At 37.7% G+C, this 13,443-nt stretch overlaps 1 protein-coding gene across 1 annotated transcript in view; it reads left to right on the top strand.

The window, feature by feature from the left end:
- The window catches only part of LOC131034967 (uncharacterized), a 97,160-nt gene that overhangs the window by 29,090 nt on the left and 54,627 nt on the right, over positions 1-13,443 (top strand). The window contains exons 2-4 of the mRNA XM_057966587.2: positions 7,270-7,377; positions 7,481-7,558; positions 7,671-7,743. Of these exons, the coding sequence (XP_057822570.1) occupies positions 7,270-7,377; positions 7,481-7,558; positions 7,671-7,743 (259 nt within the window). The remainder of the gene's footprint in view (positions 1-7,269; positions 7,378-7,480; positions 7,559-7,670; positions 7,744-13,443) is intronic.

The raw sequence follows: 13,443 nt of genomic DNA, 5'->3' as shown, positions 1-13,443 counted from the left end.
TGGCAAAGAAATAAGGTATCAGCGAAGGGAGAAGAAGAAAGAGGCTGCCATGGGTGGCAGAGATGAAAGTAACTCACTAGAATTTCTCAAGGAAAGCAAGGAGTTGCAGACAACTGTGAGAGATTCTATGGGTGAGATGGTCCAACTCCTAAGAGGCTTGGATCAGTAGCTGAGTGCTGGTAGGTCTAATCAGAATGTTATCGAAGGAAGTAACTCCGGTATTGACAAGGTTTTGATTGACCCAAACCCAAGGACTTTTAGAGCCAATATTTTGGAAAGAGAAGAGGCAGTACCAGTGGAATAAGAGCAACCTACTCGAGGAGATGAAATGACAAGATATTATGATAAAATATTAAACTCTAAGTGCTGCTATACATCTTGACATGTCTTTTGCAGAGTATTATGAGATGAAAACAAGGAGTGGGCATAGGAGGAGAATGTATGAGGAGCAACCTCTAAAGGATATCTGATATACAAAACTGCTTGGGAAAGATTACAATACCTACCTTTGATGGATCAGGAAGTTGCTTAGCAACAGCATGGTTTCAGAAATTGGACACATACTTCTTGAATACAATGTTTGAAGAAGAGGCAATCAAGTTCGCCAACTTGCATCTAGAGGGGGTAGCTCATGAGTGGTGGTATCATGGCATGGTGACCCAAGGGCATGATTCAATCACTACCTTAGAGGAGTTAAGCCATATGTTGGTGGAAAGGTTCGATAGGAAGGATCCGATTCACTTCAGGGAGCTAGTATAGTTGAGATAAGAGGGCACTGTAAAGTGTAGAGCACTGTGGCAAAATTCCAGAGGCTATTAGTGATGGTCCCAGATGTGATGGAGAGGATGCTCATAGTGCTGGAATATTGTCATTGATGTCAAAGGACAGCGGGGCAGAATGAAAAGGACAGCAGGGTGCCCAAATTAAAAGGATTTTTTTGTATCAAATAAATATATGAAACATGTGTCAGCCCTCCCTTTTGGGCCGACCCATTTATGGGAACACAAAAGATGCATTTAATATTATACTAATGAGGGATGACCCCTTGATGAGGTGCACCCTAAGTTAAGGTGCTTTTCTAATTAAATAAAAATTATTTTCCCTGGCCGGCCTTCCTAGTTTTGGGTGTCCATTTTGGTTAAAATAAATAAAATATTAAATATTTATCATCTGCTGCTGGCCGACCTGTTTGAGGGGGTGCATCTCTTGGTTGAAAAGGTGCTTGATGGTGTATAATTAAGAGATCTATTGGAGATTATTTCATCAAGTTTTTCATTGAATAGCTTTCCCGTTTCAAAATCAGATCTAGAGCAGAAAAAGGTGCAGATTTATGAGTAAAAATCAGACATTAAAAGAACAGATTTACTAGTAAAAATCAGACATACTTGGAGTAGATATAGAGCAGATTTATGTGAAGATTTATGGGCACTTATTGAGGATCATATTGCAGATCTGAGTGGATATATTTCTGCAAATTTGGGAGCAGAGTTTAAGGTAGGTTTTGGTGGAGTTGTGAGCAAATTGTTGAAGGTGATTTAGGGCAGGTCCTAGAAGAGGTCACAAACAAACTATTAAATTGCATTTCGAAGGTTGGTGCCTTCTATTTTGAGAAGATCGGGAGGTAGGTGCCTCTCATTCAAAGAGATTGGTGTATCTTGATGAGTTGGTGCTCAGTGGAGGTGATTGGCGTCTTTTGCGGGTTGGTGCTTACTAAGCTGTAAGAAGATTCAAATATAAGCAATATTTTTTTGTAGTTTTCTCCCGCAAGGGTTTCCACGTAAATTGCGTGTGCATCTTGTGTTCTCTATTGTTAGATCTTACTATTGATTATTTCTCTATGATTGCTAAAGTTTTAATAAGTGAAAAGCTGTATTATATTGGTTCACCACCCTCTCAGTATAAGCGTGTGTGTGTTTCTTCACATAGTTCTTTTTGTAGAGGGCCTATTTGAACCACTCAAGGGTCTGGTAGGGCATTTGATCCGAATTCCTTGCAGGAGGCCATCAAGGGAGCTGTAAACTTGGAGGACTTCGTGGCCAAAAATATATTTTACTCCAAGAATGCCCCACCTATTGAGTATAGGAATCCTCCTTAGAACAATTTCCCTCAAGGCATCCCCTCCAAAACCAAACAAGGTTGAGGAGTCCAAAAGTGAACTTCAAAGGTAAAAATTATGCTTAACTTATAGAGAGCCATGGTAACCAAGTCATAGGTGTTTGGGTAAAGGACAAATACATTACGTAGAGGTACTTTCCAATGAAGATTTTAAGGTAGAAGAGTCTGAATCTGAGATTGTTGCAAATGAGTTTGAACATGAGGACCAAGGAGGAGAGCATCCAAGTGGCACACTTGCAGCACTTTTAGGGCACCTAGATATGACGCTTTCCGTGTTAGAGGAGTTTTGCAAGTGCAGAGGGTGACAATTCTGATTGGGGCACAATATTTTCATTGATGAAAATTAGTGGCTAAGATGAGTTTCAAGACAAAAGACTTTGAAGGGTTCAATGTTGTAGTGGCAAATGGGAGTACCATTCCATGCAACCAAAGGATTCAACAATTAGAGTTAACTATAGGAGGGCACAAGATGTGAGATGATTTCTATGTCATTGGCATTAGCAAAATGGAGTTGGTGTTGGGAGTGCAATGGTTGCACTCACTTGGCAAATATACATAGAGTTGTCAAATTGTGGAGTTGAACTTCAAATCTAATGGGAAAGAGGTAGTTCTTTGTGGCCTTTCCAATGGGGTCCTATGATGGTTTTAGCCAAAAGGATGGAGAATTTGTTTCAGAGAGATCAAATGGCTTGGGTAGTAGAATGCCTAATTATAGATATAGGTGCCTCTGGGATGATGGGTCCTACCATGTTGACATTCGATCCATCTTGGATAAACATAGAAAGGTTTTTGGTGAAATCACTCTTGGTTTATCACTAGATAGGGGCTTTAAGCATGTGATTGAGCTTGAGAAACAAGCAAAATCTGTCATAACTACACCTTATCGGCATTTGAGAAGGTACAAGGAAGAGATTGATACGATAATTAAGGAGCTACTAGACATGGAGCACATACGACCTAGTTCTAGCCCATTTGATTCGTTTGTAGTGTTGGTGAAGACAAAAGATGGTACCATGAGGATGTGCATCGATTATAGAGCCCTCAATATAAAGACAATCAAGAATTGCTACCCCATACCTAGGATCAGTGAGTTGATAGATGAGCTTCATGGTGTGGTGTATTTCTCCAAGATTGACTTATGATTGATGTACCATTAGATAAGGGTTTGAAATGAGGATGTGCACAAAATAGCCTTCAAATGTCACTATGGGCACTATGAGTTCTTGGTCAATCCATTTGGATTGATCAATGTACCTACCACTTTTCAGTCATGTATAAATCTGGTATTCATTTTAAAATAGAGAAAATTTGTGCTAGTGTTCTTTGATGACCAGCACGACATGGGAAGATTATTTGGAGCACATAGATGAGGTGCTTGGCATACTTGAGTAGCATTCGTTCTACGCTAAAGCACCCAAATGTGAGTTTGGTTTGACTAGAATATGATATTTGGGGCAATGCCCAAGGGGTTAGCATGGATGAGGAGAAGACCAAGACAATCCAAGATTGGCCAAGACCAAGGAATATATCACATTTGAGGGGACTTTTGGGCTACCGTAGAAGGTTTGTGAAAGGGTTTCACAGCTTGTAGCTCCATTGACAGATTTGACAAAGAAAGGCGCCTTATCTTAGAGCCCTGCAACATAGAGAGATTTTGACAAGCAAGGTCATGCCTGATTTTAGCTATTCCAAATTTCTCACTTCCTTTTGTTCTAGAGTGTGATGCTTTAGGAGAGGGATTTGGAGCAGTTTTGATGCAAAATAGGCACCACATAGCATTTTTGAGTAGGAAACTCAAGGAGACAAAGAAGAGCTTCTCTATTTATGACAAGGAGATGTTGGCCATCATGCATGCACTAGCCAAATTCAGGCAATACTTGGTTTGTGGGAAGTTTGTGGTCAAAACAGATTATAATAGATGATTTTGATATTGAGTATGTTAAGGTAAAGAACTATGTGGTGGCTAATGCATTCTTTAGGAAACTTTATATTTGCTCTCTGATATATTTGCTGATTGGAAGGCTTCCATAATAGCTGAGTATGCTAAGAACACAATTGCTAATGACATTTTGGATGGAAGGTTCAAGGTAGTTGATGGGCTCATCCTCTGCAAATATCGGATGTATGGTGTACCAGAATTAAAGGTGAAGGAAAGAATTTTGAGGCCATGTCATGACATACCCCTTGTTGGTCATCGATACTACTACAAGACATACATGTAAGGGATCATTTTTCATGAAAGGGGCTTAAAACTGATATGTTGAAGCATGTTAGGGAGTGTATGGTGTGCCAACAAAACAAAACAGATCATGTATTTCTAGGTGGTTTGTTGCAGCTCTTGCTCATTCCAAATCGGAAATGGGAGAGCATCTTCACGGATTTCATTATGGGCCTTCCAAAGGTGCAAAGTAGGGATTGTATCTACGTGGTTGTTGATAGGCTCACTAAATATGCTCATTTCCATGCTATTTCTTTAGAGTACAAGGCTCCACAATTTGTTGATCTGTTCTTTAGAGAAATTTTTAGACTTATGGGCTACCAAAGAACATTGTAAGTGACAAGGACAACGAGTTTATCAGCTTGTTTTGGTGAGAGCTCTTTCGAGTAACGAGCACGAAATCGACCCCTAGCACTAGTTATCATCCTCAAATCGATGGGAATTGGAAATTGTGAACAAATGGAGGAACTATGCTACAGGACAACAAACAACGTGGGTCAAATGGATGCACCTTGGGGAGTATTGCTACAACTCTACTCGCCACATGTCTATAGGTATGACTCCCTGCAAGGCAGTCTATGGTTGTTATGCTGTTTCATTCATGGATTTGATTCAGCGAAGCTTAGACATTGTGAAGGTGCTCAAGGAGAACCTACAACAGTCCCAAAACCAGCAAAAGATGTATCTTAATTGCCACTGAATTGAGAGGGTTTTTGAGGTGAGAGATATGACATTCTTTAAGTTATAGCTCTATAGGTAATTTACCCTTGAGAGAAGTGGTGCTGAGAAGTTGAAGCCAATGATTTTATGGATCCTAGAAGATCATAAAGAGGAATGTGAGGTTGCATATAAGCTAGAGCTTCCAGTTAACAACAGAATTCCTTTTATTTTCCATGTAACATGCTTGAAGAAGGCTCTTGGACAACAGGTCACATCATCATCTGAGCTTCCATCGCTTGATGATGAAGGGAAATTGATTTTGGAACCCAAAGCTATCATTGATGTGAGAGAAAAGAAGTTGAAAAACAAAACCATTTGGGTGTATTTGGTGAAATAGAAGAACCTTCCTCTTGAGGATGCTACCTGTGAAGGAGTGGAGATTTTTGAACACTTGAGCTTGAAGTTGCTTGAGGGCTAGCAACTTGTGGAAGGGAGGATTGTCATATCCTTGCCCTTGTTGGGCTGACCCATCAGTTTCTAAAAAGTGTTTTTAAATACTAATGAACGTGTATAATATTAATGTTTTTATTTTGGGCCAACCCAAACCTTCTTTTGAGCGCCAACTTGGAATAATTTGATATTAATTTTAAAATAATACTTTTTTGTTGGCTTGCTTGGGTTGTTCTTTTTTGATGCCAACTCTAAATAAATAGGTATAAATAGGAGTGTTGGTTGGGCAAATTTATGCATGATTTTGGCAAATGTTTCCAAGTGTGGCGCTTGCAAGACGAAACCCTTGTCAAGTGTTAAGAGGTTGGAGGAAAACCTAATCCCTTCAAGTATTTTCCTACTTATGCATTCTGATTTCCCAAGTGATGATCTATTTTCCTTGTGCAGATTTAATATGGTGATAGCTATTCCCTTGGCGCTGCAAATTGTTCCGATTTTCTGATTTTCTGTGAGGGATCCAGTGAGCAACAAGGATGAATACCAGTTCTGCTAATTGAGGACATAACCAATCACCTAATGCGCCTACGTGAAGGAGTTGTTATTTTGAGTGCTACATTATTCACCAATAGAAAGGGAAGATCCAGTGCATAGCGATAGGGTTTTCTTTCACTAGTCGTAACCACTACTAGATTGGAGCCTGCAGAGACATTGCGATGTTACAGGTACTCAGATCTGAGTTTCCTAGAAGTCATAGGATCGTGAAAGAGACCCCTTGCACCAGGCAACCTGAGATCTATTGGGTGATATATTGAGGGTTTCTCACCTCAATCCATGATCTGAAGACTGTAGCGGAGGCGACTCATAACATATTGGGTAATAGCAATCAGAGATCTCAGATCTCTTCCTCTGGTCGTGACATTCCAAGGATCCTGGCCTACTCAGGTCAAGGGATATCTCACACTCATTATATTGTTGTTACCAACAATAAACTCTGTGTATTCATGCTCAGATAATTATCAATCTTGAATAGATATCAATAGCTGTTGCCAATGAATGAGCTGTCATCTACAGTAAACTCTGTGTATTCATGTTAAGACTATATCAATCTTGAACAGTTTGCAAATAAAGGTGGTTTCAATATTGAGACGGCTGTCAACTACCTGCTATATATATGACTGCTGTGCAGATTTTGTTCTTAGATTCATTTTACCAGACCTAATTAAAAATTCTAAAACCCCAAGGCTTATCTCAAACTAATGGCTTAAGAACACATTAAGAAGTATATATTGACGGAAGCTTTAAAACCTAGTCATCAAATTGGTCTACATTCCTCTAGATTTCAGTTCTTGCATTCATATTGTTTATTATCTGTTCTTTGTTCTTTCCTATCTTGTATTGCAATCTACATAGGAATAATAAATGAGTATGGTGAAGTTTGGCATGTGCTATCAATTTTTTTTGTAAGGGAGATTTTGTCATGATTTTGGTTATTTCTATTGGGCTTTTTTGTGTCTGGCTATGTTAAAATATATTTACTACAAAATATGGCAAAGCATTAAACATGTGTTTGATTAAAATGTAGTGTTTGATTAAATGGAAGACCATTATTGTATTTTGTGTCTGTTTGACATTTGATTTCCACATCTTGTTTAGCTGTAATAAGAGTAAGGGAATATTGTGCTGGGGTTTTTATACTTTCCCTTTATGTATTTTGATAAAGGTCTACTTTCCTTCCTTACACTTTGTAGACATTCCTAATTTTCTATGTTTTTGAGCTTATTCTGTTGAGTAAGCATATACTGTTCTAATGTAATGTTCAACTCCAGCCAGATTTTGATCCATTGGAAGCACTTCAAACTGAGGGACTTCAGCCTCCTAATGCTCGAGTACGACCTCTGGACAATCTAAATAGGTGTCGTCACATTTTGCCACAGGTCTGGTTGATTTTGTAACATAATTTACTTTTTTCATCCATAAAAGCTCTCAAAATTCTAAGCTCGTATTACACAAGCTGAGAAATTAGTGGTTGATTTACAGGAGGTTCCAGAATCAGTAGTTAATATATCTCCCAAGAGCAGATCAGCAGAATCAATTGAAGCTCAGGAACGAGCTAAGGTAGGTTAATGGTGCTGCCATGTGAAGACACTTTTCATGATTACCACATCTATTTATACATAAGGCATGCTTTGATGCCAATTAAATTTCATGTGTGTGATTTGCTACTCAGGCTCGAACTTCCCTTCTCCTTGAAAAAGCAGCAGAAAAGGCTCGCCAAGTTAAGATCTTTGACATGCTTGCAGGTGCATAACATTTTCTTTTCCTTTTTCATGTAAGAATCTTCACCATGGAAATTGACAACTGTAAACCACAGTGCTCAAATTCTATATTTCCATGTTTTGAGTCAGCTTGACTGTGTCTCATGCTAACATTTTTCTTTATTTATTAATGGTGATTTACTTCCCCTTGAGCTTATTCTTGTGAATGACCATGTATCTTATTTGTACTTGCTTAATTTGCATATGAACTTAATTTGCATACGAACTTAAATAGCTTTCTTGAGAATTGCATACTGGTGTTATCCTAGATGGCATTACTGAATAAGGCCATCTACCTGCTGACTATAGAGTCATTCTATTCTAAGAATGTACAATTTGTCTAACTGCCCAGTGATGTAGTTTTCCTTGGTTGGAACACAATTATAGAATTTCAATCTCCTATGTGACAGAAAAACACAGTTGCTTTCGTATGAAAGCGTAAACCCATATTTTAAAGTTCAGACACACTCTATTGATTATTAAGTCATTTTATAAATGGTTAGCTCATTCTTAGGAATGTTCTATTTTGTTTTACCGAAATAAGGCAATTGAGCTCCCTAACTTTTGATGATCTTGTTTTTCATGTGTTTCATTAATTACTAAGATTTGACATGGACATCAAAATTCAAAATTATGACTAGTGCAGATTCTTTACATTCTATGCAGTGAATTTGAATATAAAAACACACAAGTACCGGTATAGATTGGACCTGGGTAAATTTCTGTTAGTATATCTTATCATTTACAAATGTATAAAGTTAAACATAAATGATGTCTACATATACAATAGATAATATCTACCAAGTGAATAGTAAATGGATATTCACAGATGGATGAATATGCACAGAGGTAAGGACACAATCTCATCAGTGCATCCAATGATAATTGAGATGGTAAGGGAATAATGTAGTGACTATGGTTTCTATGTAAACTCCTAAGTTTCACATGTATTTTGTAAATTGTGCAAACACTGCAAGTGATAGTGAAGTGTTTGTGTGGAGCATTTGGATTTATATCATTTTGGATATAGTTAAGTATTTGATCATTTATATTTCATTTTCCAATTGTAGCTGATCAGAGCTACATCATAACTAATCAAATACTTGTATATATTGATTTGTGTATCTCCTTTAAAGTCCATTAGAAGTTCTGGCTTGCCTTGCTCATTCATATTCATTTTTTTGATATAGATAAAGAGTGTTATCAGGAAAAAGGATTGAGTCCCACAATTACATCAAGAGACTTTAGCACAATTACAATATTTGCAATCAAGAAATAAAATTACCTAACTAAAAAGCAGGCTTAAATAAAGTATGCATGCAATTTTTCAATTTTTGCAATGCATGCCATTTACATAGTTGCTTTAAGATTTTCCAATCTTTTTAATGTCTATGCATACTTTTTAATATGCATTCCAGTAACTCCTTGCATGGATGATGCTTTTCTGTGAATACAAACACTTTCCCAGCATTTTGCAGAAAATCAACTTGATTGCATTCTTCAAATGTAGGCTTGCATTTTTTGCTATTTCCATGGACTTATTCAAATAGAGGTTGAGAAATATTTGCTGTGTTGGTCATAGTCCCCTTCTGTATTCTAACACACATGCTGCCTCTCCCTCTTTTTTCTTTCCAGTGTCTGCATATTTCTTTGTGCTAGTAGCATTATTCTGCTAGCTTTTTCTACGTTTCACTTTGATTAGATTCCTCGTTCTCCATTATTTGATCCTAACTGACTTTTTGATTACTGTGTTTTCCTTCCTCTTGATGTTGCCTTTTCTTGATCACATCCCTTTCATGCCCTATAGCTTCCTGTAGTTAATTTTATAAATCATCTTGGAGCCAAACCCAGCAATCACTGCCTTTTTCTCATCCATGATCCCTTCTTCATTGTATTTGGGTTTTTGGATCAGATTCATCTGTCTCTCTCTTTTGCTTCCTTCTCTTTTCCTCCGTTATTGGCTAGATTAGCTTTCCTTGATGTTTTCTTCCTTTTTTCTTCCTCAATTTTTTTTTTTTAGGTTCTACAAATCTCACATTGTCCACATGGAGATCTTCCTTCATATTTTGAGTGTCTAGGAATTGTACTTGCGAACATTTTTGTATTAGATGATCATACTCATGACTACCTTGACATTTAAAGCGTACACAACCTTGACATTTAATGAGTACACACTTTTAATCAAATGTTTGTAATTAAAGTAGTTCTCTTCTTTAAAGTGATGCTTTTAGTAAGTAGATTTGTCAGGTCCAATTCCACATAGATCCTTGCATAATTTGTGAATCCTTTACCATGACGTGGTTTGGATGTATCAATAGCCTTATTAATTGCATTGGCAATGTATTCATCAATATGATTTGACAAGAATTCTCAGGGCAAAGCATACCTTCTAATTGATACATAACCTGTAACTAGAAAAAACAATAAGCCTTAACTCTAAATCTAAAGGGAGAGCCCATCAAGGCCCTCCAATCTAAAAACTAATAATATGCTAGTCCATCTTCTTTTATTCATGCCAAAAGTGGAAGAAAGGAAGGGGAAATCCCTTGCAGATTCTGAAAAATGTCATTTAACATAAAAAGAAATAATAAAAAAAGGTGCATGAGTTATCGTCCTTGTGTCCTTGAAGGATCAATTTGGGCTTGGTGGTGGGTGCTGCCCCTTAACCCCACCCTATATTGTGATTGCCTCTAGACCCCACAAATTTCCTGCCTCTCATTGCCAACCAGGGTTGCTCTCCCCAGACACCCACAAGGGTTTTAAAAAACAAAAATAAAAAAATGTTTACAGCTGTACCGTATTAAATTTTGAGCAGTTGAATTCCCTTTATCATTTGGTTTGCCAAGTCAATTTCAATTTTCAATTTCAAGTAATGTGAGTATGGTTACAGTCAAATGATTTATAAATTAGATATAATGATGTTAGTGAAGATGCTTTGATTTTTGACATACACACATTGACATTGCAACCTGTTTGGACCTCTTTTTCAAGCACTAGTATCTAGTGAATCGCTTACCTGTGAACACATTGGAGCTCCTAACTGATGATACAAAATGGTCCATTCAAAAGTTGGATGGCTTTGGTATATCTACTTTTATCTATTTGATGAATAATGCTACAGCATAGTACTCTTTAATGATTTATTAATGATGAATGGCAACAAGTTTTATCATATTTGAAAACAGCAAGGGCAGAAACAGTGTTTGGAGTTTTCTCAGATTGTTTACAACATGTTTAACATTGAGACATTGGATAATGCAAAATATGACCCTACATGGTTAACATTGAGACATTGGACAATGCAAAATATGACTCTACATTGTTGACATTGGACAATTCAAAATATGATCCTACAAAATCTAAATAGTTGAGTCTTGGTTAATGATACAAATTCAACTCAAGCTAGGGTGAAGACCATAGTTACAAGACTCGGACTCGGCTTGGACTCGGCCAGCTGATTTTTGACTTGGACTTGGACTCGGCGCTTAGACTCGGTGAAGACTCGACAAAGACTCGACAAATTGAAAAACCCAAGAAATTCAATTTTTTTGAGGATTTAAAACCTGTTTTATGCATCCTTTAATAAATAAATATTAAAGACACAATAATCTCATTAAATAGAAGCACATACACAAGTTTACATTGATCACATAAGTATAAATGCAAATTTTAGGCTTGCGTTGAAAGAAATAAGTAAACTAAATAACACATTAGAAATAGAAATAGTGTCAAATGTCTTCAAAATTCATGGAATATGAAATCCATGTCATCAAAAGTTCAAAACATATATCAAATTCAACATAAAAGCTAGAGCCTAGAAGTCTAAGGCTTAGAGGAGCTACTATCAGTGATCACTGATCACTCGACCCTGCAATTGTCCTACGTGGGCACCTAAGATAGGTCCTGGAACGTTCTGTAGCCATGATCTTTGCCTGTGTTTGAGGCTCAAGCTCAGGCTCAGTGCCATCCACATCCTCATCCACATCATCCTCGGTCTCAGGGTCCTCCAATGGGTCTCCTCGTGCTCTAGCCTCCTCCTCTGCCATCGCTACTGCCTCTGCCTCGCGATCCACTTGATCAACTCATTCTAAGTCTTCATCACTGAAGACAGGATCATCAAGCCCAGTGTTCCACTCTGCTTGTGGATCAACCTCCTCTAAAGTGATAGGAGATGTGTTAGTGCCCAAGGTCTGTCTGTGATGGAGGCGAAGGTTGTAACGAACAAACACAAGATCATTCAACTTTTGCACTGCCAACCTATTGTGCTTTTTGGAGTGAATATGCTTGAACGTGCTCCAATTGTGCTCACATTCTGAAGCACTACATGGCTGGCTCAAGATACGAACTGCAATCTTCTGTAGATTTGGCATCTTATTACCAAACATCTCCCACCATGCATCTGAAACGAAAAATAACAAAAATCATTTCTATTCTATAACTTTGAGTTTATGATAATGGTAATAGAATCATAAAATTAGATAGAAAAGTTTAAGATTTAAATTTTAAACTATGCCTTGATTAGATTTTTACCTGGCATCATTTGTGTTTGGTTTTGCTTTCATATGTCTCGTGAGAAGTCTCCTTGTGCATTCCTAAACATCTCTATCTCATAGATTACGTGTGCTCCAATTGATGAATCAAGTGACATTCGCTCTACAACTTCGTAGAGCCCACTCAACACCCCGTCATCAGCCTTGAAATCCAGACGAAATTGGAATGCCGGATTGGTAGTAGGCAACTGCATGTATAGGCCTATGAAGCAGATTGTGCCATCGTCGATCAATGATGTCCCATATGGGACCATACTTAGCCTGATTCCCTGAATAAATGGATCTAATGGCCTCCTTCACCCTGTCCATGCCCTCATAAATGTAGCCCATCGCGGGCTTCTCTCCATCAGCAACTCGTAGGAGAACAACAAGAGGCTCTATGAACTGTGATTAGAAGTTGAAAGTTGGAACATTAAGTTTTAAGTTTTAAGTGTTACATAAACAAGTGTGAATAAATTATAAAAATAAGGAAATGAAATGGAAATGGGAACAAAAATGCAAAATATAATAGTTAATTACCTGCACAATCTCCTTGGTCGGCTGCCAAACGCTGTGCTCTTCAAAAACCCGATTAGCCATCTCAATCCCTGCAGTGGTCTTTGCATATGATGATGCCGTCCACTCCTTACTTACAAACATGCGTTTCAATCCGGCCTTGGACTGAAGCAAGGATTGCAACGTGATAAAATTTGTTGCAAATCTGGTAATTCCTAGACAAGACAACTCTTTCTTATTTGTGAAATTTCTCATAAAGTTGAGGATCCAGGCATGATTATATATGTATTTACAAATATTCCTTCCTGTCTCTACACATGTTTTAATCCATGGAATTTTACCAAGATCCTCCAAAATGAGGTCAATGCAATGAGCAGCACAAGGGGTCCAAAACATGGGGTGCCTCTCCATAAGAAGTTTACTTACAACAACATAATTTGCTACATTATCCGTCACTATTTGCATCACATTCTCCTCACCCACATCCTCCAACATTTCCTCCAACACCCCATAGAGATAATCAACATTTTTTGTATTCTCTGAAGCATCAATTGACTTCAAGAACATTGTGCTACCTAAGAAAGAAAAAAAAAGAGATTTAGTAAAATAAAAATTAAAAAACTTAGTCACTAAATCAATG

This window comes from Cryptomeria japonica, chromosome 8, assembly GCF_030272615.1.
Source record: "Cryptomeria japonica chromosome 8, Sugi_1.0, whole genome shotgun sequence".
Taxonomy (NCBI): domain Eukaryota; kingdom Viridiplantae; phylum Streptophyta; class Pinopsida; order Cupressales; family Cupressaceae; genus Cryptomeria; species Cryptomeria japonica.
The sequence above is the reverse complement of the archived record's forward strand: the minus strand, read 5'-3'. Positions and strand labels throughout refer to the sequence as shown.